The sequence below is a fragment of the Marmota monax genome, unplaced genomic scaffold (genome assembly GCF_021218885.2).
Source record: "Marmota monax isolate L192 unplaced genomic scaffold, Marmota_monax_Labrador192_F-V1.1 WCK01_AAM20220418_F8-fsc00008, whole genome shotgun sequence".
Taxonomy (NCBI): Eukaryota; Metazoa; Chordata; class Mammalia; order Rodentia; family Sciuridae; genus Marmota; species Marmota monax.
In genome coordinates this window covers 25,000,080-25,027,566 of record NW_026694432.1, presented here as the reverse complement: position 1 = coordinate 25,027,566, position 27,487 = coordinate 25,000,080, and the positions used below count along the sequence as shown (strand labels likewise).

General features: G+C 36.1%; 1 protein-coding gene across 26 annotated transcripts in view; it reads right to left on the bottom strand.

The window, feature by feature from the left end:
• Eif4g3 (eukaryotic translation initiation factor 4 gamma 3) overlaps positions 1-27,487 on the bottom strand; it is a 294,828-nt gene that overhangs the window by 36,075 nt on the left and 231,266 nt on the right. For all 26 annotated transcript variants that reach the window (XM_058571093.1, XM_058571091.1, XM_058571090.1 and 23 more), the window contains 8 exons: positions 23,560-23,730; positions 17,294-17,491; positions 10,134-10,280; positions 9,483-9,719; positions 8,012-8,116; positions 6,457-6,589; positions 5,530-5,624; positions 3,204-3,297 (listed from right to left, as the gene is read on the bottom strand). In XM_058571093.1, the coding sequence (XP_058427076.1) occupies positions 3,204-3,297; positions 5,530-5,624; positions 6,457-6,589; positions 8,012-8,116; positions 9,483-9,719; positions 10,134-10,280; positions 17,294-17,491; positions 23,560-23,730 (1,180 nt within the window). The remainder of the gene's footprint in view (positions 1-3,203; positions 3,298-5,529; positions 5,625-6,456; positions 6,590-8,011; positions 8,117-9,482; positions 9,720-10,133; positions 10,281-17,293; positions 17,492-23,559; positions 23,731-27,487) is intronic.

Genomic DNA, 27,487 nt, shown 5'->3' with positions numbered 1-27,487 from the left:
ATAGAAAAAGAGGGAGAACTTCCAAATTCATTCTACGAGGCCAACATCACCCTGATACCTAAACCAGACAAAGACACTTCAAAGAAAGAAAACTACAGACCAATATCTCTAATGAACCTAGATGCAAAAATCCTCAATAAAATTCTGGCCACTCGGATACAAAAACTTATCAAAAAAATTGTGCACCATGATCAAGTAGGATTCATCCCTGGGATGCAAGGCTGGTTCAATATACGGAAATCAATAAATGTTATTCACCACATCAATAGACTTAAAAATAAGAATCATATGATCATCTCGATAGATGCGGAAAAAGCATTTGACAAAGTACAGCATCCCTTTATGTTCAAAACTCTAGAAAAACTAGGGATAACAGGAACATACCTCAATATTGTAAAAGCAATCTATGCTAAGCCTCAGGCTAGCATCATTCTGAATGGAGAAAAATTGAAGGCATTCCCTCTAAAATCTGGAACAAGACAGGGATGCCCTCTCTCTCCACTTCTGTTCAACATAGTTCTCGAAACACTGGCCAGAGCAATTAGACAGACGAAAGAAATTAAAGGCATCAAAATAGGAAAAGAAGAACTTAAATTATCACTATTTGCAGATGACATGATTCTATACCTAGCAGACCCAAAAGGGTCTACTAAGAAACTATTAGAGCTAATAAATGAATTCAGCAAAGTGGCAGGATATAAAATCAACACGCGGGCTGGGCTTGTGGCTCAGCGGTAGAGCACTCGCCTAGCACGGGCGGGACCCGGGTTCGATCCTCAGCACCACATACAAATAAAGGTGTCCATCTACACCTAAAAAATAAATGTTAAAATCAACACGCATAAATCAAAGGCATTCCTGTATATCAGCGACAAATCCTCTGAAATGGAAATGAGGACAACCACTCCATTCACAATATCTTCAAAAAAAATAAAATACTTGGGAATCAACCTAACAAAAGAGGTGAAAGACTTATACAATGAAAACTACAGAACCCTAAAGAGAGAAATAGAAGAAGATCTTAGAAGATGGAAAAATATACCCTGTTCATGGATAGGCAGAACTAACATCATCAAAATGGCGATATTACCAAAAGTTCTCTACAGGTTTAATGCAATGCCAATCAAAATCCCAACGGCATTTCTTGTAGAAATAGAGAAAGCAATCATGAAATTCATATGGAAAAACAAAAGACCCAGAATAGCAAAAACAATGCTAAGCAGGAAGGGTGAATCAGGCGGTATAGCGATACCAGACTTCAAACTATACTACAGAGCAATAGTAACAAAAACAGCATGGTACTGGTACCAAAACAGGCGGGTGGACCAATGGTACAGAATAGAGGACACAGAAACCAATCCACAAAACTACAACTACCTTATATTTGATAAAGGGGCTAAAAGCATGCAATGGAGGAAGGATAGCATCTTCAACAAATGGTGCTGGGAAAACTGGAAATCCATATGCAACAAAATGAAACTGAATCCCTTTCTCTCGCCATGCACAAAAGTTAATTCAAAATGGATCAAGGAGCTTGATATCAAATCAGAGACACGCCGTCTGATAGAAGAAAAAGTTGGCTACGATCTACATACTGTGGGGTCGGGCTCCAAATTCCTCAATAGGACACCCATAGCACAAAAGTTAATAACTAGAATCAACAAATGGGACTTACTCAAACTAAAAAGTTTTTTCTCAGCAAAAGATACAATAAGAGAGGTAAATAGAGAGCCTACATCATGGGAACAAATCTTTACTCCTCACACTTCAGATAGAGCCCTAATATCCAGAGTATATAAAGAACTCAAAAAATTAGACAATAAGAGAACAAACAACCCAATCAACAAATGGGCCAAGGACCTGAACAGACACTTCTCAGAGGAGGACATACAATCAATCAACAAGTACATGAAAAAATGCTCACCATCTCTAGCAGTCAGAGAAATGCAAATCAAAACCACCCTAAGATACCATCTCACTCCAGTTAGATTGGCAGCCATTATGAAGTCAAACAACAACAAGTGCTGGCGAGGATGTGGGGAAAAGGGTACACTTGTACATTGCTGGTGGGACTGCAAATTGGTGCAGCCAATTTGGAAAGCAGTATGGAGATTTCTTGGAAAGCTGGGAATGGAGCCACCATTTGACCCAGCTATTCCCCTTCTCGGTCTATTCCCTAAAGACCTAAAAAGAGCATGCTACAGGGACACTGCTACATCGATGTTCATAGCAGCACAATTCACAATAGCTAGACTGTGGAACCAACCTAGATGCCCTTCAATGGATGAATGGATAAAAAAAATGTGGCATTTATACACAATGGAGTATTACTCTGCATTAAAAAATGACAAAATCATAGAATTTACAGGGAAATGGATGGCATTAGAGCAGATTATGCTAAGTGAAGCTAGCCAATCCCTAAAAAACAAATGCCAAATGTCTTCTTTGATATAAGGAGAGTAACTAAGAACAGAGTAGGGTCGAAGAGCAGGAGAAGAAGATTAACATTAAACAGGGATGAGAAGTGGGAGGGAAAGGGAGAGAGAAGGGAAAATGCATGGAAATGGAAGGAGACCCTCAGAGTTATACAAAAGTACATACAAGAGGAAGTGAGGGGAAGGGGAAAAATAATATAAGGGGGACAAACGAATGTCAGTAGAGGGAGCAGAGAGAGAAGAGGGGAGGGGAGGGGAGGGGAGGGGAGGGGAGGGGAGGGGAGGGGGGATAGTAGAGGATAGGAAAGGCAGCAGAATACAACAGACACTAGTATGGCAATATGTAAATCAATGGATGTGTAACTGATGTGATTCTGCAATCTGTATATGGGGTAAAAATGGGAGCTCATAACCCACTTGAATCAAATTGTGAAATATGATATATCAAGAACTATGTAATGTTTTGAACAGCCAACAATAAAAAATTAAAAAAAAAAAAAGTAATTAAATAAATATTAAAAAAAAAAAAATAGAAGTATATGAAAAAGAAATTGTGAACTAAAAAGGTTTTGCCAAAATTTAAAAATGGTTTAACCAAAGATCCTCTTCAATGAGGAAATCCTAGTTTATGCTAGAGAGGGCCACCAAAATAACATCCGGGGCATGATCAGTCTATAGATCTTTTCCTAAAATCGTTATGCGGTGACTATAGAAGAGCATCCCAAGGGAGAAGCTAGCAGTAGGCTGGAAGAAGGCCAGTGCACATACCTGTCTCGCTTGCCTTTGCTCCACCGCTGCTGCCTTTTCCCCAGCTGCCCAGCTGAGCCTTAGGTACCAGCTGAATTTTCTCATCAATTGTGGGCTGTAACATAGTGGTCACAAGTCAAATATAGGAAATATTCTAAAAGAATAGTTTTTCTTTTTTTCTTCTTCAGTTCAGTAGAACCAATTTTAGCAACAAATTTTGTTTGGCATGCCAGTTTAAGAAACATAAACTGGAACTGTTCCCTTTAAAGTGGGATCACGGAAGCCTCTAAGTCACTTCTTTGGATTCATTTCCACAGAACACAATTTGAAGGCACTGGTCTGGGGAATGCCCTCAAGTCCTCCTATTTAAGATGGTTTATTAATTTGCAAAATGTTAGAAGCTTTTAATGGTTCCTCTTGTATAATGCCCATTAATTTAAAAAAGATGAAGAAAAGGAAATTCACAAATATTACATTATTGCGGAAAAGCAAGTTAAGAGACACAAGATTTTCACGTTGGGTGAGGGATGGCGGGTTGGAATGAGAGTATTCAATAAAGGGGAATAAAAGAATGGAATAATGGACTGTGAGTGCAGTGAGTTAAGGTGCCTGATATCTTTCACGTTTCACTTGCCAAGCACAACTTCAGTAGAAGTGAACAGAATTACAAAAAGATGAATGCAGTTTTTTCTAATGAAAGTATTGCTATATTTTGACAACTCTGGATGTACTGCTTTGCTATGTGACATACTTTTATACAAATCTCTACCAATTAACAATAAATATTCTGAATGGTTTTGAACTTTTTGTAGCATACTGACACACAGTACCTACAGAACTACTATCTGAATACATTATCTGAATACACAAATTTTATTAACACACAATTTTACTTATTTTTCAAAATAGGACAGTAGTGATGTGGAGGATTGATTCCAGAATTGTTCCTTATCATGTTCATGCACAAAAATGTAATATTTAAAAACAAAAATGTTGTTATTAGGTATCAGCTGAATTGATGCTAGAGCAATTTTTTAAATGTAAGGCTTTAATTAAAATTGTCTTCTGCTGGAAATGGATGGGAATCAATTTGTATTGAGAAGCGAAAGTCCTGCTCTGTGACCTAAACAACACCTACAAGAATATACCAGAATCCTAGAGAATATGATTATAGTGAATTACATCGAGACATTCTGAAGGGGAATGCTTTATTCTGAAGCAAAGCTTCGACAAAACCATGAAGATACAAATGACTTAGTTCATTTGTATGTTTTATTATCCAGTTTTCTGACTCTTTTAATTTTTTGTCAGTTATCTTTTCTCATTTGGTGTTTTCACATTAGTTTTAGGTTGTGCTCAGCACTCTGCTGGCAGGCTGCCAGTCCTGAGAACCCTGGAAAACCAATTACAAGTAAGGGTCTTGAGAGACTCGCAAACCATCTGCACAAACCCCTGGGTTTTGCCGGTGTTCACTTTTACCAAATTTAACATTCCCTTAAATTCTTCGCCCTACTTATAGTTATCGACTCCTACTGCTAGAAACATCTGCTAAAAGAAACTTTTTTCTTCTTCCTACCCATGAGTTCTCAAGAGAGAGGAAGGGAGAATATATTAAATATTTATTATAGAATGATTTCTAATAGGCTCTCTGTGAATTCTTTCAGTCCTTGGATATGGAATTTAATATCTTTCCTGGTTAAATTTAAAAAATATATTAATTTTTTTAGTTGTCAACTGATCTTTTTCTTATTTATATGTGGTGCTGAGGATCAAACCCTGTGCCTCACACATGCCAGGCAAGCACTCTACCACTGAGCCACAATTCCAGCCCTCCTGGTTAAATTTTTTTGGGTTCTGGGGACTGCAGAGGCACTTGGCCACTGAGCCACATCCCCAGCCCTATTTTGTATTTTATTTAGAGAATGGTCTCAATGAATTGCTTAGCACCTGGATTTTGCTGAGGCTGGCTTTGAACTCTTGATACTCCTGCCTCAGCCTCCAAGTGGATGGGATTAACCCAGGTATTTCCTCTTTAGAAAACTCATAGGATTGAGTCTGTAGCTTGTGTAACACATGTGAGGCACTGGGTTCGATCCTCTACAACTAAAAAATATATATTTAAAAAAGAAGAAACTCAGAAATAAAATGAACTAGTGCTAAGACAGGTATGTAGAATACACTGAACAATACTAACTTGTAGAAAAGTATTTGTCCCCAAACAACCATGCCACAAAATATGCAATGTGGTTTTATTTTTGCTTTGCAATGTGGTTATTTTTTTATGAGCAAGTACTTTTGAGACTCATGGCAGAATTGTTGTAAATTAAATTTTAAAGGTCACACTCACCTTAGTAATTTTCAGGAATTTTGAGGGGTCAAGTACTCGACTGTTCTTGGCCCCTTGTACCGTGTTCCACCCACCTTCATCCACTCTCTGAACACCTACAGGGAGAACAGAGTGAGCCAGTCTCTCATTATCCCAAGTCATTAGAAAGAGTGAGCAATACACACACACACACACACACACACACTTTTTGTTTTAGTTGTAGATGGACACAATATCTTTATTTATTTATGTGGTACTCAGGATGAACCCAGTGCCTCACATATGCCAGGCAAGCACTCAACCACTGAGCTACAACCCCAGCCCGAGAGCAATATTTTCAACTCAGCCAGCTCAATCAAAACCAAGGAAAAAGACAAAAGAAGCTGTGCAAGTACTGATGACAGGCCCTTTAGTGCCCACAGAATGAAAATATCAAGCAGAGTCCTCTGCTTATATTGGCTCTCCATGAACCAGACTGACCTATTAAAAAAACCAAATGACACAAATGAATACTCAGTGTGGGCAAGGCAGGGCCACACTTGGTCTTTGCAGTTAATGACTAGAATACTTTGTGAAAAGTTAGACGGAAATTATTTTTTTCTATTTCTTTCTTTCTTTTTGGTACTGAGGATTTAACCTGGGGGTGTTTAATCACTGAGCCACATTCCCAGCCTTTTTATTTTGATATAGGGCCTCGTTAAATTGCTGAGGTTGGCCTTGAACTTGTGATCCTCCTGCCTCAGCCTCCTGAGTCATTGGGTTACAGGCGTGCACCACTCCATATAAGCAATGACTGATCTCTAGAGGAAAATGGTTCACTTAACAATTGCCACTCTCATTCTTTGGGTTATTCTCAGTGGTCTCATTTCACACTTGAATAAAGAATTCTTACATATCTACCCCTCAGATTCCCAGGTTCTTCCAAGCTCAGTGGCCTTCCACCCTTACCTGGTCTTCTCTTTTCTTTGGTCATGAGCTGTTGGACCTTCCTCTGCTCTTCTTGTTCTTCTATTTTGGCCTCTTTGTGAATCTGTTCAATAGTTTTAGGTCCTTGATCTGCTCTTCGAGATACCCAATTACACTATAAAAGTAGAAAATAAGGTTATTAATGAGATAACTGGAAATAAAATTGAAAAATCTTTAAAATGTATGTACTGCTGGAAAAGTATAAGCTACCTATAAATCTGAAATTATGGCAGTTTCTGTCTCATATATGACACTACATGGAGTCTGGAGAATAGAGCAACAGAATTAAATTCTCCTTAATCAACCCCGTCCAGCTGGGCCAAATGTATTTTACCATCATTTTCTATAATTCACAGGCAGAGAGGGATAAGGAATCAAGAAGAATAAGGATTCCTTGGCACTGACATAATCAGGCATTTTGCTACTCAGGTCATATCATATTTCAGAGAGGCTCTAAATCAAGGATGAGTAGCAGGCTTCCTCCTTCAACACTGTGATTCTGGTACTGACACTAAGTGCATACAATGCCACCCTCCGATTTCCCCTCTGTAGGGACGAAAGCTGTCTCTGTATAATTACACTCCTCCCTTCCATTCTCAGACACAGTTCCAAAACCTGATAAAAGTGATTTGTGGGCATGGCTGGAAACCAGTTTAATAATATGCAAATTCTGATTAGCTGGGAAGAACTTTGGTTATAAGAAGGATCCTAAGGTCTCATCTGGGGTTAGCAAAACATGCTAACCTCCGTGAGTGCTAACTGGCCTGCATGCGAGACAGAGAGATGGTATCCATATTCATCTTCAGCTGCAGGACAGTCCCTATCAGAATTAAACTAAGACAAAGAGGTGACAGGAATGAAAACAGGCCAAAATATGAATAAGAAGTTGTACTGTAGCTCTGAAACCTTCCTTAAGAGAGATGTGACTGTACTTTGCTCCTTTCCTGTCTTCTACTGAGAACAAGGACCAGGGTTATGCCTTAGGAATGCTAAGATGTTAAGCTGGAACTGTGTGCCTTTGAACTTTGTTTATATAAGGAGAAATAAACCCCAACTCTGGTATTTGAAAGGAGGAAAAAAAGCAGCAGAACAGGAAGGTCTACAGGAAAAACAGCAGAGAAGAAAACACCGACACTGTTATCTCATTCAATCTTTACAACAAAACTGCAAGGTAGGCAGCATTCTCAGTTTTAGAGATTAACAATGTAAGCCTCGGTGAAGTTAAATGTGTCATTGTGAAGATGAGACTTTCTGATTATTTAGCTTACAAAGACTATTATTCAACTGACCACAGTTTGAATTCAGAATGGTCAATTTCAAAACCGTAATGTGTTTGATAACTGGACTAAGAAGAAACATGTAATAGGCAAGAGACCTTTTATTCTTTCATGTAACTTCCTTATGGAGGTCTGCCAGATCAAGTTCTAAGCCCTGAAGCAAAAACATTAAGTTTTTAATACTTATAAATAATAGGACATCCTTACTTAACCCAAAGAGACTGGAATGGCAGGCTAATTTATTTTTTTCTCTTACTTACCAGCCGTAGGTCTATCACATCTTGCAGCATGAATCGAATCCTAGATGAGGTTTTTCTTTCTTTTACAATTTTCTCCATCTGATTAAAGTACTGGTCCATACGCGGCTGCAAAAGACAAAAATCACTAGTATTCCTGGATGACAAATTCAAATGTTAAATGCTAATTTAAAATTGCAGATTAGCAGTTAGGAACAACAGCTTACAGTCAAAAGTAATGGTACCATTTTTAATTGAGCATATGACCAACAAACTAAAGACTACATTTTCTAGGCTCCCAAGCAGATGACTTTGGTGATGTGATTAATTACAGGCCAAAATATAAATAAGAAGTTGTACTGTAGCTCTGAAACCTTCCTTAAGAGAGATGTGACTGTACTTTGTTCCTTTCTTGTCTTCTACTGAGAACAAGGACCAGGGTTATGCCTTAGGAATGCTAAGATGGTAAGCTGGAACTGTGTGCCTTTGAACTTTGTTTATATAAGGAGAAATAAACCCCAACTCTGTATAAGTGATAGATGTGGGGGGTTGTTCTCTTATAACCATACATAATACTAGCTGACACAGAGGTTATAAAACGTTTATGACATAATAACCATTATTATTTATTTAGGTAGTGGGGATTGAACCCATGGGCACTTTATCACTGAGTTATATCCCCAACCCTTTTAATTTTTTGTTTTGAGACAGGATCTCACGAATGTGCTGGGATTATAGGTATGTGCCATCATGCCCAGCTCTGACATTGTCTTCTTTCAACTATTTCTAATTTCCACATTCCTTGTGGACAGCACAATGCTAGGTGTGGATTACAGTATTTTTAATGTTTTCTTATGTTCTGATTGAATAATCGTGTCAGTAATCAGACCGCAGACTTAAGCAAGCTACTGGGACTTCTTTATTTCTTCATCACCATCAGGCCTAGCCCATGGTAGCTATTCTTCCCTTACCATATGGCAGCCACTTCTGTTTGCTTTACTTAGACTATCTATTTAATCCTCCCAACAGCCCTAAGAGATAGATGTTATTATCCAATGAATGAAACAGATTAATTAAAGCTAGAATGATGACTGTCTCCAAAACTCTTGTTTGAACAGCTATTTTATATTCTCCTTCATTTATAACATCTTGGAAATGAAGGGACTGAGTCTCAATGAATTAACTTATTGAAGTATACACAGTTGATTTGTTTGCCATACAAACAACTGAACTATAAAATGGTCATGAAGTAGAGAAAAAAGAACAAGGGACAAATACATGAATACTCTACAAACTGGATGCTCCTTACCTCTAACTTTAATGCAAATGTGGTAAAGAGCACTGTCATTTAATCAATGACAATGAGTGGAACAAAATAAGAAAAACAAATGGAGTAGATTGTTGGGGTAAAATGCAACACTTCTGTTGACAGCTTAAGTTTTTTGCAACCAACAAAGACTGCCTGCTAAAGGCTTCTGAGTTTCTGGATTTTTACCTTCGCTTTCTCAAAGTCTAGGTCTTTGCCGATAGTGGTGAGTAGGCGACACAGGCACTCCAGGGATTCTTCATCATGGTTCTTGAGCAGTTTCACCACACAGTCATGCATGATGGCTTCGGTGAGCATTTTGAGTTTAAACAGTTCTCCAATAAATTTGATGTTACCAATAGATCTCCGTCGGGCTTTGTCCTTGGCTTCTTCTAGTTCATCATGAAGCCTCGTCTTCTCTTCTGGCTGTTGTACCAGAAAGAATAACAGCATCTTGAAGATGAACACTGTCCCACCAAGAGACATCAAGGTCTGTGGGCCTTACTCTTTCTGGGGGTGAGATGCCCTTGAAAATGATAATAACTACAGACCTACTCATCAGAAAACAGAACATCCCTAAAAGTTTGCATCCATTTCAGATTTCTAGAACTCAGTGACCTTCCCTGAAGTCCAGGCTTAGAATGAATATTAAAACTGGGTTTGAGGGTTGAGTTGTTTTAATACTTCACACTAAAAGGAATGAAGCATTCTCCTAAATATCAGTACGGCACCTCTGCAAGAAAAGAAAAGTCTATAGGCCTCTTCTCAAAGAGAAAAGGAGAAAATTCTATTTGATAATACTCAAAGCAAACAGCATTGTTTTTCTGTGAAATCACTTACAGCACTGGCAGCTTCCAGTTCTTTCTGCTTCTTCTCAAAGACATCATCGTCTGCTTTATCCTTTTCAAACTCCTTCTGGCAGCGGTTTAGTAGCAGCTTCCGGAAATTTACTGTGTTGCCAGGCTTGTCTGCCATGGGTACTTTCAGCTGTATCCAGATAGGAAAACGCAAAAGAGCAAGATTAAAGGCATAAAAAACACCTGTTTTCTTTATTGTGCAAAACAATGCTGACTGCATTACAGGGAAGCATGCTATAACCCTATACAACTTAAATTTCAGGCATTTCATGATTCAGTGTTAAGATGGTTTGAAACTTAATATATACGGATTCTCACACAAATGTAACATATCTTTTATGTCCATGCTTCCAGCTGACTTAGGATTCTTGTCATATCATTAGTTACAACCCTGCACTTATTTAGACTTCTAACTCTGAAGGGTTATAATTTTAATTCTTTAAATTACCATTGTAAGCATTTTGGTTTAAAGAAATAAAAATGACATAAGATAGGGGAGAATTTCAAGGCCAGAGGAGAGAACTTCCTAGAGATCATTACTCTAGGAAGAAGTAGAAGACAAGACATTTGGGGACTTCTAAAATATCTTTTCTCAGGAGAAATGTCCTAATAATAATTCCAGCACTCACCCTGTTCATCAGTAGTATGTTAACTAGTCACTTCTTTTGTGCCAAAAGAATATACTATTTCTCCAAAATTAGCCTAACAAATGGTTTCATTAGAAATATTCTTTTGACATATACAAAGACCCAGAGAAGAAATGGGCCATTTGGAGGTAAGATGTACCACATCCAATAATAACTGGTTTCTAGTAACCACCTAGCTCATATCCTCAAGGTTACTTGTAGCTAAACACAGAGATGGTCTTATGAACATGTTAAGAATACAAAGAAAGCCAGATGTAGCGGCATATGACTGTAATAATGGCTACTTGGGAACCTGAGACAGGAGGACCACAAGTTTGAGGCTAGCCTGGACAACTTAATAAAACCCTGTCTCAAGAAAAAAAAAAATATGTAGCAGGGCTAGGGATATAGCTCAGTTGGTAGAGTGCATGCCTTGCATGCACAAGGCCCCATCCCAAGAATGCCCCCCCCCGCCCACCACATATATATGTATCATATTATAGCAATGATTCTGAGTATAATATTTTATTTTACATATGACTCCCCAGCACAATTTTGAATAGCTGTTGTATAACACGGCAAAATGGCTTTTCTAGAATGACAAAATGGATCCCTAAATTCTAAAATGAATACTTGCTCTTTACTCTAGGCTTTAATGGGAGAAAATGGTGAAAAAGAAGAGACACTCTATTTCTATTCACAAAACAGTTAATATTTTCAAACAGAATGGACTTGAATAGCTGATTGAGGCTAAATAGTTAGAGAAGTTCTTGAGAATGGAGGGCACAAAGCTATGGTGTAGCTGTGCCACACTGATGGACCACCAACCCATATGTTCCCTATTGCAAATGGAAGATTATTTAATATATCTAGTTCTAATCAACTGAGGCACCAGGTTCCTCTTTCAACAGGAAATATTAACTTAGAAAGAGGGGAACATCAGCAAATAAGTTTTTTAGACAACTACAGTAAAGCTAATATAAAATTCAAGCCAAAGAAATACAAGCAAGTATAGTTCATTTCACAGGCTTACTCCATAGTCCCATAAGCAGGCTCAGGAGTTCATCAACTTTTGAGAAATGCTATACAAAAGAAACAGTTTTCCAAAGCAAAAGCCAAAGGGGACTTCATCTTCTAAAATACAAGACCGAAAATACACGATAATACATTGACTAAGAAATGCCAAAGAAAATGGGATGTATCATAAAGTACATCCATAAACAGACTGGCACCAATGTGACTTAGGTTCTAGAACAAACTAATGGTTCTAAAAATTTACTTATATCCAATTTACTGCTATATAGGAACTCAAGTTAAAAAAAAAAAAAACCATACTGTCCTTTCCATCTTCTTGTCATATTCACTAACATCAAGTACATTAAGTATATAACTGACAGATAAAAATGCTCTGGGCATAATCTATCAACCCGAATGAGATGCTTTCTGCATTATGGAGTTACTGTGCAGAAAGTGGGAGAAATGTGGGCAAAAAGAAAACCCATGTCACACCATATGGTGAGAGGGACCAGAGTTAATGCCCCTCAATCAGTCAGAAAAATGAAATAAATATAACTTGTGATGATTTGGGTGACAGAAACAGAAATCAAATGAGGCAAGGAAGTCATGGGAGTTGTGCTTTAAATTCATGGTAAAGAATGATCTCTCATCAATTCTTTTAACCCCTTAGGAGTAGGGAAGCAATGTTGAAAGAATTAGGTTAAGAATCAAAAGATTCGCTCACTTGCTATATACACAAAGGCAATTCTTTTAATCCACCTTTCAGTTTCAACATCAAAAACAAAGGAAGTATAGTACCTGTGTCCAACAGGGAGAACAGCTTTGAGCATACAATAAAACAGATTTTGTGGAAACACTTTAATTAATAAGTCAGTTAAGTAAGCAAGAAACAAGTGTTTAGAACATTAAAACTGAAAGACTACTGAATTCTGAGTCAACAAAATCAGGGTCTAAATCTCTGCTCTATAAAATCAACTGTGTGTACTTCAATAACTTAATTCATTAAGACTCAGTCCCTTCATTTCCAAGATGTTGTAAATGAAGGACAGTATAAAATAGCTGTTGAAATAGGAGATTTGGAGACAGTTGTCATTCTAGCAATGTTATGTGACTTTGGTCAGATTATTTAGCTTCAATTAATCTGTTTCATTCACAAATGGGGATGATAACATCTGTCTCTTAGGGCTGTTGGGAAGATTAAATAAACAGTCTAGGTAAAGCAAACAGTAGTGGCTGCCATATAGTAAAGGCTCAATCAACAACTAATAAAGCTGTATTTAAACACCTGAAACTGTATTTGACACACCTATAATTAAAAATTAAGAGTCATCTATTTTATAATAACAGAGCTAACAAGAAAGAACATAAGCAATAGCTAGCTCACTAAGCAATAAGAAGAGAAGAATGAAAAGCAAGAGAATTGAACCATCTGCTATCCCCAAATGATGGTCAAGGGAAATTTCATTGGTACAGGACATTAAAAAATATGTGATTATGCATAAGCAATTTAGACACATTCACACAGAAGTACCAAAACCAAATAAGCAGGAGAACAGTACATGTTCGGGGGAAACACACACACACACACACCCCTCCTAAATCAATGACTATCTACACAGCTCCCTAAAAAGACTTCTTTGGAACATGATCTTAATGTCCTCTGGGGATAGTTGACTAGGCTGTGCAAAAATGGAAATGGATCAGTGAGAACATATCCTCTGAGAACAGTGATTCATGGTAAAAAAAAAAAAAATCTGGGATCATTAAGAGAAGATAAATTCAACAGAATTATGACATTAAGTCAAAATGTGTTATTTGCTGGATACTGGCTGATCAGAAACCCACTGAAATTGGTTAGCTGGGGAAGAACATGAAGACTATTTGCTTTAGTATACTTGGGCCGCTATAAAAAATAACACAGACTGGTGGCTTAAACAACAGATATTTATTTCTCACAGTTCTGGAGGCTGAGAAGTCAGAAATCAAGATGCTGGCAGATACGCTGAGGACCCATTTCCTGGCCTGAACAGTTGACTTCTCCCTGTATCTTCACATACAAAGGAGAAGCAGCTTCGGTATCTCTTCCTGTTACAACAGCACTAACCTATAACTAAAAGTGCTCTAACTCTGTGACCTCATCTAACCTAGTCACCTTCCAAAGGCAACAGCAGAATTTGTACTACTAACATATTTGTCAGTGTTGAGGGCAGACAATCCTTATCCCCAAAAGGATCAAACTAACAGTGAATCATCAAAGGCTATCATTTGTGCAATAATTAAATAGTCAAAAAGAAAATGGAGGTTCAGGCTTTGACCTTGGTTCGCATACTATTTTCACTGCTATCTCAGAACATATAGATGCTAGTGGTAACCCAAGGTCCACTGACAATTTTGCTGCATAAGTATATGCTAGTCTAAGGTGAAGTATTTGGAACAACCAGTATAATATAACCAAATAACACTTATGTGCTAACCCTAAAACTGGTTTCTATAGTACGTTTTACTCTTAAATGTGAACAGCAATAAGGCAACTGTTCAAATATGACAGGAATCCATGGTAATATACTATGTATCAGTGGCTATTTTCTGATCTTAGTAAGTCACCTGCCAAATACATATCAGACTACTCATATTGTGAACATAGACATCAAAATATATCTTCATTAGATATACTCAGAAGGGGCTGGGGTTGTGGCTCAGTGGCAGAGTGCTTGCCTAGCATGTATGAGGCACTAGGTTCGATTCTCAGCACCACATATCAATAAATAAAATAAAGGTCCATTGACAACTAAAAAAAAAAAAAAAAGATATACTCAAAGAGACAGTGGTAAGCGATGCACATACAATTCAAAAGCGGGGTCAGTTAAGAAAAGCTAAGTCATTTCGATCAATCTTTCCTTCAACACATTTGTGACCTTCATTTGGGTCAGCCACATATCACTAACCCTCCTATTGCTCCGGCAACATACTTTGATAAGGCTGGCTTTTCATGTCTGTAATTGCAAGCTGGTTGGCGGGCTTGCCTTCTCTCTTTACCTTTGTTTTTCTTTTCTTCTTCTTTTTGGTGGTAGGGCTGGAACTCAGGGCCTTGTGCATGCTAGATGAGTTCACTCTACTGCTGAGCTGAACCCCTAGACCCTTCAGGGATTTAAATATGTTTGAGGTTTTACTATCTCAATTGCCTTCTCAGTCTATTTTGTCACTTTTCAGATGATTTGCCTTTAAGCACTTAATGTAACAACACTACAAGTTTTGGATCTCACGTAACAGAGAATTCTTTGTAGCTGAGGTAGCATGTCTGCCATAACAGAGATAGAAAGCAACGAAAGTAGTCAGTAGCATCAAAGAAACTTCTTCCAATTGGTTTTCTTTCATTTCAAGCACTCACCCACTCACTCACAACACAGTCCAAGGGTCTATTTTGTGCCAGGAAGTATCCTAGGCAAGGGGAATTAAGCAGTGAATACAAAAGAAAAAAGCCTTTGTCCTCGGGAGCCAATATTCTAGAGGGGTTCTGAGATGGAAACTTCCATTTCAATTATGGTTGAAACAAAAGCATAGCAATTTAACGTTGCAATTATCCAATTAAAAATTATATTTATGTACATATTTAGATATAGGAAATTTCTCTTGACCACTTTTTTCCATTTGCCTCATATTTGAAGTGTTTTCCTCCTAAAAGTGGTGCTAAATTCTAGTTAAATGTTTTGCTGTTTGTAAAGAGGGATTTTGCAGGCACCTTCAGTCATTTGTAATTGAACAAGCAAAGGCAGAGACATACCCCACAGGCATGACTTACCATTGCTATCTGTAAGCCTTACGTGGTATTTTACCTAGGTAGGCTTTGATGGAGGAGGCACCTGTGTATATCGTGTCCCTGTGCATATGTATGTGTATACAGGTGCATACATGTCCTATTTACAAAGCAATTTTGGAAAGCCAAATCCATTATATCACTTTGCTTTATAAATTAAAAAAGTCTTTCTCAAAAATGTATTCTTAAATGGTAGAGAGCTTTAATTCCCAGCAATTGGGGGGTGGAGGGAGGCCCCAATTGAGACTACTGATCTAGTTCATTGAGTATTTTAGTTCATTCTAGCATTAAATAATTAACTCATTTACTTACTTTATCCTGGCAATACCATAAACTGCATGAATCAATCTTATTTTAGGGATTAAAATCTGAGGCTTAAAGAGATGATTAACTATTCTCCTTTATTTATTTTGGGGTTAGGGACTGTAACCAAGAATATTAAATAAGGTTAAAAAGTTTGCAAGTGGCAGAGTAGGAATTTGAAATTTACTTTTAAAGTTTACATTTTAAACTCAGAAGTGTGAGAATTCAAAGTTAGGACTGTAACCATCATCAAATGCTTACTGCTTCAGACAGGCACCTTCCTGGAACACATTCTTTCTTCTCTTTACCTATTCCCCTATCCACACCACCTCAGGACCAACACATTATTTGCTTCATACAAGTTTATCTTTTCACTAACACAATGATTTCGTTTTTGTCTAATTTATATTTTGTCTAAATTATTCAATCACACTCAACAAACTGTAACATCACAAACATGTTTTTTTTCCCCTCACAAATACTGTTTTTTTTTTCCAATTATGTATTTTGAACTTCCTTAAAGATAGAAGATGTTACTTTTTCCAAATCCAAACAGATTTACCTACCTTTGACATAGATACTCAAAAATATTGGTAGAACAACAGACTTTTGCATTTTCACAGCTTGTTTCTAAGAAGCAAGGTATGATGATAATAAGTTGTGATAATTAAGAAAAATCCCGAATGTTAAACGACATGCATTTCTGACACAAGTACCTTGGTAACAGTAAAAGAGAAAACACAGGTGGAATGTGGCATTTTATGATTGCAGAATACCTGGAGTACAATGAACACCAATCAGAAATTGGTCTCCCATCCTGTTTTCCTAGTTTGGACAGGATGTGGAGAAATAAGAGCTATGGATGATGTAAAGATAAACCTAACAGTTTCTAAAAGATGAAATTATCAGTTTTAAACCTTTTAACCGTAAGAAAACCATCCTTTTGTTTTCATAAAAGCTATAATTAAAACTAAAAAGTTACTTAATTTCAAATTCAGTGAAATGTTGCTTTAATACTATATAACATGATGTCCCAGGAAACTTGATTCCTACACAATAATTTCACATTACTAATTTATTTTCTGAGGCAGTGGAGATTGAGCCCAGGGGCTCACAGGCCAGGCAAGGGCCCTGTCACAGCAGCTCCATCTCCCTTATGCTGACAGGACTACTTCATGCCCACTTCACCCTGCTCTCCATGTCCCCTCCCTGTGGATATATTTTAATAAGGTAAGTTTCTTTTATCCAATAAGGATATTAATAAGTGCTAAAAATATATTCTCCCCTTTACATTGCCCCATTAAGATTTCTGGGAAGAATGTGTAGTGAGGGGAGAATATACCTCTCGGAGATTTCTGGTTTTACTCCTTCCTTTCTTCTTACCGTTACTAGACATCGACACATGTTTGCGTAAGCCACAGAGAAACTGGGTTCATCAATAGCCTTCTCAAAGACCAGGTCAATGACTCCTTTTAGCCGCTCCTCTGTGTCAACAGTTAGTCCTGACACTTGCTTCATCAGTTGGTTGAACATCTGTGGTGTCAATTTATTTAAGATACTTCGAACTTTTCTGAAAAGTTCCTAAAGAATCACAAAGAAGAAAAGAACATTACCCTAACTATGACAATAAGATGCATTCTGGAAGGATTTTAAAAATATAATTTATTAAAACATTTATTTTAGCAATTTATAAAAAATTATCCAACCTTTTTTTTTGACTGATGATGAGAACTCTAGGAACTAAATACATTTAAACTTTGTTGGCAAGAATATTGTCTATTTATTTTCTTCTTTTTGGTGGTGGGGATTGAACCCAGGGCCTTGTGCATCTCAAGAGCACACTCTATCAGTGAACAGCCCTTTTGGGGACATTTCCAACGCCAATGTGACAATATGTATCAAAAGTTATGAAACTGTGGATGTGCCCTTAGTGATAGGTAAAAAGATTTTAGATACAATAATTTCTATCATAATCCTTTGTAGAAAATAACTTCAATGTGTAACTATAGGATTTTTTCTAAATTACAGTATAATATAAATTATGTTATGAAATACTAGGCAAGAGTCTTTTAAAATGATATTTTAGAAACACTCATCAAATTAGGAATGAAAGAAACTTGCCTCAGCTAGAAAAAGGGAATCTAAAACCCTATTTAATGGTAAAAGATTCAGACCTTTCTGCTAAGATTGGGGACAAAGCAAAAATATCTGTCCTTACCATTCCTATTCAACATCATACTGGAGATGCTAATTAGTGCAATAAGACAAAGAAAAAGAAATAAAGTGTACAAATTAGAAAGGAAGAAATACTTTAAAGATGATGTAATTGTGTACGTAGAAAAACGATAAACAATCTACAAAATGAGCTACTATAATAAGTCAGTCTAGCAATTACAGGGTTCACTGACAAGTGCAAATAAATAAAAATTTGTTAAAGTGCCATTTACTATAACATCAAAATCAAAAACAACAACAAAAAAGCTTGATAAAAATCTAATAAAATATTCACAGGAGCTGTATGGCAAAAACAATAAATCACTGACGAAAGAGACCCAAAGAGAAAAGCCTGAGCAATGTTTTCGGGGGGGAGAAAATGGAGAACTCATATAATCTGATTTCAATATTAATTATATATAGGACTAAATAAAAACTGTGGTACTGGCCAAAGGATAGACGCACAGCTCAAAAGAATAGAATGGAGAATAGAGAAACAGACTCAAATATATGATGAACAGACTTGCAACAAAGATGCAAAGGGAATTCAATGGTGAAGAGTCAAGTCAACAAATTGTGAGAGAATGACCAGACATTCAAAATAAAGATGAACATTGATCTATATCTTGTACCTTTTACAAAACTCAAGTAAAAGTGGATCACAGAACTAAATATAAAAATTAAAATTATTAACTTCTAGAAGACAACATAGGAAAAAAGCTTTGCATTCTTGTGTCACGCAAAGATTTCCCTAGAAATGGCAGCAAAAGCACAATCCACAAATGTAAAAATTGATAAACTAAATATCATCAAAATAAAAAGCTGCTTTCTGTGAAAAACACTGTCATAAAATAAGAACATAAAGCATAGAAAATCTGTAAATATGTAGAGAACTCAGAATATGTAAAGAACTATGAAAAGTCAACAGTAAGAAAATATATCACTCAATGAAAAAGGGCAAAATATATAAACAGAAACTTTACCAGAGAAGATGTAGCAATTGCAAAAAAGTGCATGAAAAGATGTTCAAAGTCATTAAAGTTACAATGATACACGGACAGAATATCCATTAGAACGACTTAAACTTTAAAAAGTAGGAAAGAGCATATGGTGGGGAAAATGAAAAACAACTGAGACTCTCATTCTTTGCCAGCAGAAACACAAAACTTAAAACCAGTCTGGAAAACATTTAACTTTACTGGCATTTTCCAATAAGGGTAAATATATATTCACCAATCCCACAGCGAGGAACTCATCCAAAGTAACTAATTTATGTTCACACAAACCCTGCATGTAAAGATTTACGGCAAACTTAGTGGTCACTGCCAAAAGCTGGCAACTGTTTACCATGTAATTGAATAAACAAACTAATACTACTGGACAGTTAAAAGATAACAACCACAAAAACAGTTCATAACATGTGTAATAATATGGGTGAATATAAAATACATATGCTAAGTATAGGAAGCCATGGTTAAAATGATTCAAAGAAACATTACAGGGACAGAACAGATTACTGATTACCAGACATGAGCATGAGGAAAAAGGGTAAGTACAAGGTAATACTGAGGTCTGATGAAAATGTTTTATATCTTGATTGAGGTGGCAGTTAGTGTTGGTGTTTGCCAACAATAATAGAAATGTATACAAAAAAGAAATGTTTCTTTCAGTTAATTACGTCGACAAAAAAAGTTGTAAGAATGCAAGAAATCATGATATAATAACAAAATCTTATTAAAAAAACTTAAGAATTTTAAAATTTTATTTTTAAAAAAATACTTGACTACAAGGATATTTAGAATTTGTGTAGAAATGCTAACATTTTCTCTAGGCAGGAGATAATAAATCAAACAAAAATTTTTAAAAATTACATTGGCAAAATTTTCAGCAATAAGGCAGTTTTGATTTTAAAAAGAAAAAAAAATGTTGGGCCCAGTGGCACACACCTGACATACCAGTGATTTGGGAAGCTGAGGAGGAAGATTAAAGTTTGAGGCTAATCTCAGCAAATTAGTGACTTTAGTGTTTCAAAAAAAAAAAAAAATGGGGGGGGAATGTAGATCAGTGGTAAAGGGTCAATCACCAGTACCCTCGCTGCCCCAAAAAGAGAGAGAAAGAAAAAAGGCTTAAGTCAACCAAGATAGTATCTTCTTTCAGGTTTAAAATGTTAAACTCACCTTTATATTAGTAAAAGAGCATCAACTATTTTTACTTTCAGAAAATAATATAAGCATAGAAAAAAAGGACAATAAATAGGAAATAAGTATTTATTGAAAATCCTCATTCATTTGTAATTCTCTACTTCATGTCTACAAAATTCGACATTAGGTACAAATGACATATAAGGCATAGTTACTGTATCAAAACCTAGCTGAACAGGTAAGATATTTACAAAGTGATAAAGCAACATCAGAAAATGGATTATTGTACGTCACAGGCACTGAACTAGTCAAGAAATGACCTCAAAAGGAAAAGAGAACTGGGCTAGATTATGAAGGAAGGAAAAAGCTGGCTAAGTGAAAAGAAAAGGGAGAAGATATTTGAGAAAGAGGAAAATGTTTTAGGAAGGGATTATTCCTTGTTTGATTTTGGTACTGGGGGTTGCAAACATTTACCACTCAGATACTCCCTAGCCCCAGGAAGGCTTTTCTCTTTCTCTCTCTTTCTCTCTTAATCCCTCTACACTTAAATCCCTCTCCGAGGATTTTAAATCCTTTCCATAAACACAATGAGCATATACAATCAAATGCCAGAGAAGTTTGTGAGTTTTTTTTGTGTGTGAGTGGTACCAGAGACTAAACCCAGAGGCCATCCACCACTAAGCCACAATCTCATCCGTTTCTGAGACAGAGTCTCACTAAAATTGGCCAAGCTGGCCTTGAAATTGTGTTCCTCCTGCCTTAGCCTCCCGAGTCTCTGAGATTACATGCGTGTGCCACCATGCCCAGCTTAGGAAGGAATTAATACTGAAAACTCCTATTTTGGGGACAGAGAGAACAAACTGGAAATATCAGACTAGTGTTCATTAGTAGTGAGAGAAAATGACTCTTCAGTGCTACTTTATAAAACACATATAAAGCTAGGTATGGCAACACCTATAATCCCAGCACCCTGGGAGACTAATAAAGGAGGATCCTAAGTTTCAGAACAGCCATGGCAACTTAGAGAGATCCTGTCTCAAAATAAAAATATAAATAAAAGTGTTGGAGATACAGATTAGTGGTAGAGTACCCCTGAGCTCAAGCCCTAGTATGTATGTATGTATGTATCAATCAATCAATCAATCAGAAAGCTCAGATGAAGAGAAAAGGTCAAATCAGTATTTCAGGCAAGTGAATCAGGCAACAGAACTAGAACTAGGCATCACAAAGAACAGAGAGATGAAGCAAAGGAACCCAGCAGCACCAGCACCAAAGCAGTACAGCAGCACGGTGCAGACAAATCTCAGGTGGAGATTTCCTGGAAGTGCCGTGGGGACATGATGGTTCACCAAGAAGGAAGATAACGTGTAGAGTGGAAGGGATGAAAGAGAGACAGAGTTTTCTGATGGTATATGCAAAAAGAAAACCTATTATATTGATATTATTTCTTGATAATATATTATTTCTTTTCATTTAACAAAATGAAAAGAATATCAAGAACAATAGGCAACATGGGGTACACCTATGCAGAAAAGACTAAATTAATAGTATTTATGTTAATATAATTATTCTATGTTTCTGAGATAAGAATTCTGAATGGGAGGGGGTCAGCTACAGAGTAAAGACAGGCAGATTACAAATCACAAGAACTGGACTGTCCCATAACCATAGCACTATAGGAAACTTATTTCCTGAAGATACCATTTCCACATGGAAAAAAGGGATAATATCTGTTTCTTCTTCACAGACATAATGACATAAGGCACCAATACACAAGGGTCTTACCTATTAAAACAAAACAGTAATGAAGATCCAGTAGGAATTTTTAACTGTCTTAAGAAGATACTTAGGTCTCCATTATTGTTAAGCATTTCTCAGGAGGAACAAAGAAAGGACTATAGAAAAGGACTATAGAAGTTTTTTTTTTTTTTTAAAGGTTGTGTTCAGATGAGACAGAAAATAAAGGACTTGATTTCAGTGAATGTGAAGGAGGACATAATTAGGGATTTCTGACAAATTTTGTGACATCATTGAAGGGATGAACAAAGGCAAACAGCCAACAAGGTTGGACAGCTTGGCTTTTTTTTGGATCAAATCATGTTTGTCTTTGCTTTGTATAAACAACATTTGTTGTTGGTTTAAAACATTTAACAAATGTTCAATGATTATCTGCTACGTATGAAGTTCTCTGCTGGTGCTAAATCAAAGACATGTCCAAGGACATCAAAATTCTAGGCACATGATTAGGCTCTGGTAACCATGCCAAATGCTTCATATAATCTCAGTTCATCTTCACACTGGTCCTACAAGGTAGATACTATTTCTATCTTCACTTTGTAGTTGAGATTAAGAACTTGCCTAACGATATCAGGATTGTCTCCAGAGCTGGATCTTTCAACTGCTACACTAAAACTGCTAATGGTTAAATAAATAAATAAAAGATGTTAAAAAAAATTAAGACTGAAAAGTTAATATGTGATCTGTGAGAGAATCTAGTCTGAATGCCTAGAAACAAGAACATCCAAAGGAGACAGCAGATGTTACCTAGGTAATGTACCACAAAATGGGAATTACAGCTTTATATAACTTAATACGCAAAAATTAATATTTTGTGGATTAAAAAAGGAATTCATTCAATTTACGCTAAGGAGGTCTGAGAGCAGAATATGAACAAAAAGATACAGAAAATTTCATTTTATTTCAAAAAACTCCAAATTTTAGTTTCTTAGAAATGAAGGCCTCAGAGGTGCACACATGAAATCCTAGCAATATGGGTGGCTGATGCAGGAGAATCACAAGTATAAAGGTAGCATTAGAAACTTAGGAAGGCCTTACATAACTTAGCAAGACCTTGGCTCAAAATATAAAAAAGGGCTGGGATGTGGCTCAGTGGTTTAAGTGCCCCAGGGTTCAATCCCTGGTATGAAAAAAAGAAGGCCTAACAACTGACTAGAGCAATGTACTAATTAGATAAGATTAGCACAGGATAAAGGGGCTTCAACACAGAGAATATAAAGATGTATTTTAAAGAAAAGAAAACATTAATGTAAGCCTGAATGATAGAAGCCTTTCATATATGATCCTTCCAGACATAATTGTTTTGAAAAAACACAGAAATGGTAATTTCAAGACAAAATAGTATCCATGATAGCTTTTAGAATAATGTTTTTACTAGAAGTATAAAAAGTCTTAAACTGATATTTCTACATACTAATAAGGCAAAGGAACATTGAGAAAAATTAAAATGTTATCATTTAGCTCTAGAACAATGTCAGGATCTGCTCCTGTTCTCACCTGGGTTTTGATGTTTTCAGGATCCTCAGCATGGCTATCTCGTTTCTGGCTGGGCTTCCAGGCATTCTCTGCCTTTTTTAAGTGCACATCTTCTTTTACAGAAACGGTGATGATCTTTCTGGGCTCCCTTCTCTGTCCAGGTTGAGACCTCCGTGGCCCAACGTTCAACAACTAGGACAAGAATATTATATCTATTCAGAGTACTTAACAATTTACTGTATCTGTTTTGCTGTTCAACTCAAGCCTGATATTCACACCATATACTTCGAGATACAAAGATTAGGCCCTCAAATTAGATGTGCTCTAACCTCAGAATACCATGAACTTATATAATGTTCTCTACTTCTATAAATTTTTTTGCTTCTGAAGTCCTAAATGGGAGGAAAAAGTTATGGTGCTTTTAGTCAAGTGTGGTGGCGCACGCCTGTAATTCCAGCAACTCAGGAGGCTGCAGCAAGAGGACTGTAAGTAATTTAGGGAAACCCTGTCTCAAATTAAAAAATGTAATAATATAATAAAGGGATGGGTATGAAGTGTCCCCAGTTAAGTCCCCAGTGGCAAAACAAACAAACAAACAAACAAAAAGAGTTGTTCCTAGTGGAAGAGACTATCTCTAGCTGAACATCTACATAGTTATGAAACAGGACTGACCACTTTCCATAATTGCAAAAAATTTACAGGTAAGAAGTTATTAGTCATAAATTTGCTTTAAAAACTGGGTTTTACATTTTTAGGGTAAAATGCAAATACATTCACTTCATCACTAAAATTCTCTATATCACTGATGTATGTATTCTCACATATCCCTAAAGCAGACCATACTGAATGGCTCTAAATTTGCTGGGTCAGGAATACCAAAATAAGTCCTTCTTATAATCAACGAGAGTCAAACTAAATCACTCCTTGAAAAAATGTCTTTCTCTATTTGTTAGCTCCCTGTTCCTCCTAGATTACCACCATACTCTTCCTGTAAACACCAATATAGGTTGACATGTCGCAGCAGTCACCATATTAAGTATTGTTATTATAGGATTTAACAGGGTAAGTTAAAAGTTACGTTTCTGAATGTCAAAATATCTATAACCATAGTTCCCTTAAATGTTTGGAAATCAATCTGCAAGATTAAACATTGGGCCTGGTATAGTGGCACATGCCTGTAATCCCAGTGGTTTGGGAGGCTAAGGGATGAGGATCACAATTTTGAGGCCAGACTCAGGAATTTAATGAGGACTTAATCAATGCAGCTCAAGCTCATGTCTCACTAAAGACCCTGTTTTTTTTTAAAAAAAGGGCGGGTTATTTAGATTAGTAGAAAACTGATCCTGGGTTAAATCCCCAGCACCCAAAACAAAGAAATAAATAAAACACTGGGTTGATGCTAAGCCCTGTTACCTCTCAGACGTGTTGTTGTGTGATGATGACCTTTATTGTTTCTGATACATTATTTTAAATGCTGAGCAAATATTGACATTGGAAAGGAAAATAATCTTCATACAAGGCACAGACCAGTATCATATCTTACTTAATGACCCAATGTTGCCCTTTTCAAATTAAGTATAGACTTCATTAATATGCTTTATATAAAAAGAAAGCTTGGTATGAGTTTTAAATTGATAAAATCCTTTACATACCACTCACTCTCAAAATTATTCTCTTATACTAATTAGAAATAGTAACATCAGAGACACATCAGGATCAAAAGTTAGAACTTCTGGGGAATTCACACCAATCTTGTCAAATATATCCAGTTAAGAACATAGTAAAGATAATATGATCTAATACATTTTAGTGAACATTAAAAAAATAGATCAGTTAAACACAGAGGTATCAGAAATGATATTACAGAAAGTCGGTAAAAACTAAAAAAAAATACAAACAGGTAACAGCTGCTAAACCTAATTGTACCACCACAAGAACTTTTATTTGTAACTGCAACTTTGATTTGGTAGTCCAGATCAAACAATTTTTTAAAGAAAATTGCAGTAAACCAAGTACTGTCTGGTTCTTATAATCCAGGTTATACTTTAATACGTTGACTTGTATGGGTTAATATCTCTTTCAATGCTAGGATGATACAGCTCAGGCAAACAATTTAACACATTTAATTTTCATACTTGCACATAAATGTGTGTGGGTATACAAATGTGTCTGGGCGTAAGGAAAGGAAATTAATTCAAAAGCATGTAAGAGTCACTGTGTGTACATTTCCAAAAATTACAGCAAATGCCAATGAATATGTCAAGCTTTTAATCTGCAAAGTGACAGAGATTATTTATGCTTTATTCCTTTACCTGTCCCAAGATAAATATGTATGGTTTACAAGTGGGCAATACAGAAGTGAGAAATATTAATAAATAATAATAATGCTTCAAAGTAAAGATAGATTTGAAAGGCTAACTGGCAAGTTGTTGGTCCAAGATAAAGTTCCATGCAAGTTCCCATGATAAATTTAAAAATGATATTTGTACTGCTGTACAAATATACGATAAACAGGGTTCACAAATATTTATGTATATATTTTGAACCCTCAAATGTTTAAAAACATTTACTATGTTTTAAAATCCTTAATATGTACAATTAATCAATCTCCAATTCTTTCACGTTTTCAGTGTGGGAACAATGTCACTGTTTGGAATACCAACACCTGGAATTAGGAGACAGAAGAACCAGACTCATGAATACAAATCTCCTACTTATGAGCAAAATTACTGTTGGCAAGTTTCTTAACTGCTGAATTTTAAGTTTTCTCATAAATACAAGGTCTGTTTTACTGATAAAAGTTATTCTGAGGATTACAGGATACAAGGTATGTAAAAGGACCTTAAAACTGTGCAAGGACAGGTAGGATATAGTTGAATGCTTATTTAACATGCATAAGGCCCTGCATTTGATACCCCCAGCACCGTAAAAACAACCCCTCAAAACTATACAAGATATCATCAATCATCAATAAGAACCAAAAGGGTTTTCTTTAAAAAAGTGACAAGTGGACTTAAATATTTGTCTCTTTTGAGCCATAACCCAAGCCCTTATGTGTCTTTTTTGAATGAGAAAAAAACAATACAAGTTATCAGATTTATAGTATTTTTCAAAAGAAGCACCACATGATGAATGACTTATTACCAAACACACACACACACGCATGCACACACACACACACAAAACTGGGACCCTGCTTTGGGGTTATGGGGTATAGAAAATGAAATGATATCTGATCTTCCTGCCTGAAGGACAGACAATCCTGACTGATGGACCAGAAGAGGAACTTTATGTACATTGTACTGGAAGTCCACAAATATCATAACTAAAGTGTCAAAATTTGGGGTTGACTAATTTAAAGTCAGAGTTGTTTGTTTTTTTTTTCCCCTAGGTGAGCTACAAGTTTAATTTTTTTTTACTAATTTTAAATTTAAAAAAATGTATTAAATAAGAAATATACAAATCTATTTTAGAATTTAATATTCATTGCTTCTATGTCTTTTAGAGATTATAACTACAAATTCCTCTGCTTACTTGAATAATCGAAGAAAACAGAATCATTTGCTCTATTTTCAAAGACAGTAACCAGGTGTTCCTTTATAGAGAGATTATATGAATACAGGAACTTCTTGGCTCCTAGGATTTTTATAACAGATCAGTTAATCTCAAGGGTACTTAAAATGATTACAAATGGCAATTTATTAAACAAGGTCCATAGTTCCTCTTAAGACAATTCTTTTGGAGCACTTTCTCTGATATCTATAAACAGAATACTATTAAAATAACATCAAAATTGCCAAACAATTTGATTAACAAAACCTATAGAGATGATCCTTCTGGGTATTTCCAACAGATATGCACTTTACTGTCCATCAAGGAATACTTATAAAAATTTGTATGAATCTGCACATCTGTATAATATTTTTAAAACAATTACTGTACATTAAAA